At 35.8% G+C, this 7,285-nt stretch overlaps 1 protein-coding gene across 4 annotated transcripts in view; it reads left to right on the forward strand.

Moving 5' to 3' along the window:
- The window catches only part of ATXN3 (ataxin 3), a 35,637-nt gene extending 29,080 nt beyond the window's left edge, over positions 1–6,557 (forward strand). For all 4 annotated transcript variants that reach the window (XM_055333670.1, XM_055333672.1, XM_055333671.1 and 1 more), the window contains one exon: positions 2,357–6,557. In XM_055333670.1, coding sequence (XP_055189645.1) covers positions 2,357–2,451 — 95 coding nt within the window. In that variant the 3' untranslated portion in view covers positions 2,452–6,557. The remainder of the gene's footprint in view (positions 1–2,356) is intronic.
- Positions 6,558–7,285: the final 728 nt, after the last annotated feature.

Consider the following 7,285-nt stretch of genomic DNA (forward strand, 5'->3'; position numbering starts at 1 on the left):
GCCTCTCTCTCTCTCTGTGTGTGTGTGACTATCATAAATAAATAAATAAATAAACAAATAAGTAAGTAAATAAATAAATAAATAAAATAAAAGAGGCTTACTAACAGAGAAGATTAAGTAGGACTTACAGTCTTATAACATGCAACACTGCAGATGTTCAGGACTTGATCAGAAGCATTCTACTAAAAGCCAGGAAAAATTCAAATTGATTGAGAAAAGACAGTTCATAGGTTACCATCACCAAATGACACTGATGTCAGCATTAATCTCATGAGGATTTTTCTTTTTATTATTATTATTATTTTTTAATTATTTTTTATTGGTGTTCAATTTGCCAACATACAGAATAACACCCAGTGCTCATCCCGTCAAGTGCCCCCCTCAGTGCCCACCACCCAGTCACCCCCACCCCCCGCCCTCCTCCCCTTTATGAGTTAGGAGTCTTTATGTTCTGTCTCCCCTCATGAGGATTTTTAAAGTAGCCATCATGGAAATGCTACAATGAGCAATTAGAAACATGCTAAAAACAAATGAAAAAATAGAAAGCTTCAAGAAAGAAATAGAAGATAAAAGAACTAAGTGGTAATTTTAGAAGTGAAAAATAACAATACCTAAAATTTGAAAATGCAGTGGATGGGTCCAACTGGTGAATGGAAGGACAGAGAAGAGAATCTGTGAACTTTAAGACAGTACAATGGAAATTATCCATTCTGAGCAACAGAGAGAATTAGACTGGAAAAAATTAACCAAGTCTTGACACCTGTGGGACCATAGTAGAAGATCAAATGTGCCATGGAAATCCCAATAGATGAGAAGGAGGGTGGGGCTGAAAAAATATCTGAAGATAAAATGGCTGAAAATCCCCAGCTTTGACAAAAGATCTAAAACTACAGGGCAGCCTGGGTGGCTCAGACGTTTAGTGCCAACTTTGGCTCAGGGCGAGATCCTGGAGAACGGGGATCGAGTCCCACGTTGGCCTCCCTGCATGGAGCCTGCTTCCCCCTCTGCCTGTGTCTCTACCTCTCTCTCTCTCTCTCTCTCTCTCTCTCTCTCTCTCTCTGTGTGTGTGTGTGTTTCTCATGAATAAATAAAAAATCTTTAAAAAAATCTAAAACTACAGAATTGGGGCACCTGAGCACATGAGTATGAGCAAACAATAGATATCCCTCTCCTTTTGAGTTTTCTAAATTACATTTGATGATTGAAGCAAGAATTAGAATACTGATTTAGTTTTTAGTATATATGTAGAAAGTAAGGCAATTACATTATAAATTAGAGGGACATAAAGGGAGGTGAATTTTCTACTTTTCATTTTGACTGTTAGAGCCACTGTGGGAAATCATTTGTCAGTTTCTTTAAAAACTGAACCAGTACTAAGCATACAACCCAGCAGTTACACTCCTGGACATTTACCCCAGAGAAATGAAAACTTACCTGTCTATGCAAAAACCTGGACACAAATGTTCAGAGCAGCTTTCTTTCTCATAATCAAAACCTGGAAACAACCAAATGTCCTACAGGAAAGTAAACAGTTAAACAGTAGTATGTCTGTGGAATATTACTCAGGACTAGGGAAACCCCAGCTATTGATACATGCAATTCCACTGAGTCTCAAAGACATTATGCTGAGTGCAGGAAAGATATGTAACATTTTTCTAAAAATGACAAATTTGTAGAGATGGAGAACAAATTAGTGGCTGCCTGCAGTTAAGGAAGGTGGGGGCAGAGAAGTGGGTATGAATCAAAAGGGACAACAGGAGAGAGACCTTTGTGGATCTTGACCAGCTCTCTGTCCTGATTGTGGTGCTGGTGGTTATATGAATCTGCACATGTGATGAAATAGCCTAAAACTACACCCAACTTTGTACCAGTGTCAGTATCCAAGTTTTGGTTTCAGCTGCAGTTTCCTAGGATTTAACTTTTGGGTGAAATTGAGCTGAAGTGTAGACAGTTCAGTAAACTGTCTTTGCAACTTGCTACAAATTATTTCAAAACAAAATTTAACTAACAAATTACAAATATATACACAACTAAGTTAAGTCTTTGAGCCTAAAGCACTGGTTTTGAAATCTAGGATAAATGTTTGTGGGGGACTGACCACAAGGGGGCAGCATGTGTGAATCATTGAGAGCAGGGCACAGCTCTGTGTCTGGGTGGTGGTGATGGTTGTACAGTGCCATGTGTTTGTCGAGACTTCTAAAACTGTCAGAGTGCATGTTTATGTAGATATTAAAAATCAAAAAAGGAATCTATAGTAATCAAACAGATATATTTTCTAAGAGCTTACCTTTTGATGACTGAGAGTTTTCCAAAAAATAGCTAAGAGATATGCTTGTTTTTTTTTTCCCCCCAACAGGAGATGTTATGAGTGAAGAAGACATGCTTCAGGCAGCCGTGACCATGTCTTTAGAAACTGTTAGAAATAATTTCAAAACAGAAGGGAAAAATTAATACCTTTTACAAATCATTTAGATGTTCTTACTTTCCAACATTATTATCTGTGTGGTTATAGCACAGAGGGTCCATTTTAGTCATGTGTCAAACAATGTTCAACAGAGGAGATTAGACTTTTAGGTGGTTTGCAACAAAAAGAGTGGAAAAATGCATCAGCTGTAGGACTAAATAGTGATCCTCCAAACACTAGCCAAAGAGGCATTTAGAGATTAAAGAAGTTTAAAATAGTTTTCCTTTTTCTTTTTGAGTGTGCAATATCTAACATGTCTAAAATTAGGGCATTTTTCATGGATCTTTTTGCAGACCAACTAATTAGCTCTTGCCACAGCACTATTTCCATACATGTTCTTCTCATCGTTTCTGTTCAGGTCATTTGACTCACTTTCCATCATCTCATAGTTGCTTCTCTTATTAACCAAGTTAACCTTTTAGGACAGCGTCTCTTCTCTGTGTTGATAGTAGTAATGATTCCAGAAGGATTCGCTGCTTTCACTCCAATTATTTAGCGAGCCCTTGAATGTTTCCTCATGTTATTTCCCCAATCACAATGTCTTTGCTACTCTGTTTCCTTGCTTTTCTATATATAGCTCTTTTGAAAGATGGTAATCTTTATTGAGGCTTTGCTTTTTAAGCCCTCTAAGATAAGACCATTAGTTCTTGATTCTGGTGCATTCCTAAACTCTGAAATCAACTCTGCACAAGTATTTGAGAATAAATGAGAATTTTTTTGATGCGTGAGCACATCCTTTTCCAGATGCTTTACGAATGTCTTCTCAATTATGTTAGACAGTCACAGCTCCACTGGGACCTTTTCTACTGCACCTTGATATTTCCTTTTCTCCAGTTGAGAAAAATAGGAGAAGCACAGTATGCAAGTAAGTTTCCTTCTGTTTAAGACTTAACAAATAATACCCACCATGAATGTATGAGAGGCAAAATTTGGCTTTCAATTTAATGGCAGTGTCATTTTATTCTCTCTTGTGACTGGAGCTCTCTTTACGGCGGAGCCACAGAACATAGATGTCGGCCTCTGCTGCACATCCTGTAATAGGTATAGCTTGCCAGAGATGATGATCTGGAACATGAAAATAATCTAACAAAAATACATTTACATTTATACTATGATTTGACCCTCGTATCATGTTTAAATAGCTTAAGAATTACAGAAGTCACATAGTACTTAATGGGTCTGTAAATAAGAGTTTAGTTTTGATACACATTCTTTAATTGGGATGCACAGAGTTTTTTGCTGGGTCAATACAGTGGTATGGTTTTGGTGAAAATTAACTATGTATGTCTCTCTGAAATGGACATTTCGGGTCTGTCACTTATTCCCCCATTCTCCATCCCCTTTGAAGCCCTTTGGGATGTTGAATTGTTCAGAAGCTAAAAGAGGAAATTTCAGCCGACAACATAGAATAAGAAAGTATATGTTGCCATGACTAGTGTATGGCTGTACACATTTTATCAGGGAAATTTTTTTGACCTAGGACTTATTACTGAATTTAAAAGAGATGAAAAAATGCCTTTTATGATTATGAAATAGCTTTTTTTTTTTTGGGGGGGGGGAATAGAGACAGATTTTTTTAGTCATTATTTTGTGCCAAAATACAGTTTTCTGAAGTTTCCTGTGCAAAAGTAGACCATTTCACTTTAAAATCTAAAGTTTTCTTTTGAGAATTGAAAGTATTTCGGAAGAGTTATAAAACTTTAGAATTGCAAGGGATGTTGGAGTATAGTACTGCTCCCTCAAGATTTATAAACCAAAATATTTTAAGATTGAACATTTGTGTAATTATCCCCAATATGCTTATCCTATTTTCCATGGATATTATTGGCTTTTACCTTGTCTCATTGAAACATTGCATTAAACTTTTCATACACTTGAATGGATAAGCTACCTAATATAAAAATAAGAAATATGCTTTTGAACTCTTAACCTCAGAGTTTATAAAGTTCTTATATTACAGCCTTTATTAAAGCACTTAAGGAAATATGGCATGTTGGCCTTCATTTAGGCTGTTTTTGTTTTTAACAGCAGAGCTGAGCACACACTGGATACATTTGAATGTGTTTATTTACTTCCTTATGAATGTTGCATTTGGCAGGAAGATCCAGAATGACTAGGGAACTGCCAACTTGTTTGGATTGGCTTAAACTTAATTTAGACTCCATTCCTTAATCGGCCAGTATGAAGAGATGCCAATGCTCATAACTACAGTATCAGAAAACTTAGTGTGGTTCACACATCAGGAACTTTTTTTTACTGTAAACAACCTCAAGAAAGTCCGAAACAATTAAATTCACAATAACTGTCCTGCTAAGAGCTCTATATTAAGATTTCCATTCTGTTTTACCAATTGGGAACACCTTGATGTTTAATATTTAAACTATTGGTATCATTTTTCTAATGTATAAATTGCATTACCAGGATAAAATATGAACAGTGGTGATTCTAGTGTTGAAACAAGTTTTGGAAACACTGCTTTCATATTTTGAGATGTCATGGATATAGTAAGTTATATTTTAAAAATTCACAGTAGTTAAATTCACAGTTAACCTGATCAATAAACATTTTTATAATAATTAACATACAAATATTTCAGTAATGTAAATTGTTCAAAAAGATGCTGCAGGTTATATTTTAAAATCTTGGTCAAATAATTTACAATTCACAGAAAATTTAAGGAGGTGCTTTTTTTCTTTAAAACTTGATTTTTCTTAATTAAGACTTTATTCATGCCAAAGTTAATAAGGAAAAAAGCTCAACACTGGTTGGAGATCATTATAGGTAAAACTACCAATAGTCTGGGTTTTTCCATTTAATATTAACTTGAATAAAGTAAATTTTATTCCATTCAGAGCCTAAATCACATATTTAATGTCTGCATGTTTGATATTCTTTTTAAATAGTATCATACTAGTGCCAAGATTTATTAAATGTCTTAAATTGGTCCATTGGGCCCATGCAAATTCAAATTTTGAGTCAGTACATAAGCAAAATACAGTAATAGAAATTAAAATATCTCCAGTTGAAATAAATCTCTATGTTTTTAAATTCTCAAGAAGATTCAGTAATGAATTTTGATGACTTCTATTAAAAACTTTATTTGCAACTGGAGAGCCCAATGACCTCTACTCTGAAAGTAAATAGTTTGTTGTATCTGGGCACTAACAAGTATGGAGATATTACATGTGTGATCTTAATTAAGAAAAACCAGATTGGATCAACTAGTCATTTCAGCAGTGTCAATAATTTTTCATATCTTAAGAGAAAAATTTTCCTTTTATCCTGGACCCTTTATGAACCAGCATCTTTTGCTAAAGAGATGAACTGGCTTGTATTTTTTAAAGTCTTCCATTAGCAAAAATATTTTGTTCCGTTTTGCTTCTATGAACGAAAATATTATTGACATCGTTAATTCTTGAATTTTGATGTTTTTTTATTTGAAGAAAATCTTTGCTATTTTTGCCCAACGTGTCCTGGTATTTTGAGAATTAATGCTAGTTCATAATTTTTAATCTTACAGTAATTGGCATATTAACAATAGTGCGTAAGTAAATATTTTAAGACTATGGATTCATAGACAAGGATGGGAAGCAATAGAGAAATATATATGAAAATTCCTGATTCATTTAGGAAGCACTTCACCTGTTTTTTGCATAGTTCAAGTGAAGAATGTCTCCAGGAATTAAAAAAAAATTTTTTTTAAGAGAAAAACATACATTTGAATGTGAAAAATTATCTAATTTCTACAACACTGGACTACCAGAAAAAGAACTTTGTAAAAATTATTGTTGTGTACAAACTATTTGAAATTCAAGTACAAAAAACACCTGATAAAGTATGGTCTTTTGGCCGTGACTACAATGCACCGTGGCAATGCCATTTGCTCAGGACCCAGCACTGCAGCCCTGTGTGCGCCTGGCTTGAAGTTGTGTTGCGGTTATACTACACACACAGATCTTCCCGTCTGGTCCGTAGAAAAGCCAGGCTTCCAAAGCACTGTTGAACACTGAGATTCTATTGTTAAAGTGGCTGTTCGATGAGTTGTATTTTAAATATCAAAGATTATTGAATAAAGATAATGTTTGCTTTTTTATTTCTGTTTTTATTTGTGTTGACAGTTAATTCCTAGCCTTGCTCTGCAAAGGATGGTCAGAAGACCAGTAGCCTCCTCCACAGCTTTTCAGAGAGGCCGAGCTTCAGGCCACACCCACGACTGGCTGGGAACCTGCGATTTTACCAAGACCCCTAGGGAACTCACATGCAAATTCAAGTTTAGGAGGCATTGTATGGGCTGCATGTGATTAATAAAATGGGAGGGGGGCACTGATAACTCCATTCCAGCCAGCTGCTACCCAGCGCTTCATTATGACTGGAACCTCTCCTCTTGTCTAAGATGCTAAGAAGTCCAAATTTTTACTTGAAATCTGATTTTTAAATGATTGCTCAATCGTTTTTTAACCCCGAGGGCCAAACAAAGCACATTGGTAACAATTTTTTTTTAAGAGTGCCATTTTTTTCTTCCTCCGACTCAACACGGGAACCCAACTAGTAGTTAGAATCCTAGTTTGAGGATTCTACAGTCCTTAAACCATAATGAAGGCTTATGTATCCATTTTATCCTTATCCTTAATTAGGATTGGGCACAAAGAAAATTTTCGAGTTGATTACGTGAGTCTGGCAAAACCTCCTAGCTTAAAACCTAGAAGGAGGGGCCCCTAGTTGGCTCAGTGGGTTAAGTGTCTGACTTCAATCAGGTCATGATCCGTAGGTCCTGGGATGGAGCCCCCATCGGGCTCCCTGCTCAGTGGGGAGTTTGCTTCT

Source organism: Nyctereutes procyonoides, unplaced genomic scaffold (assembly GCF_905146905.1).
Source record: "Nyctereutes procyonoides isolate TBG_1078 unplaced genomic scaffold, NYPRO_anot_genome, whole genome shotgun sequence".
Taxonomy (NCBI): domain Eukaryota; kingdom Metazoa; phylum Chordata; class Mammalia; order Carnivora; family Canidae; genus Nyctereutes; species Nyctereutes procyonoides.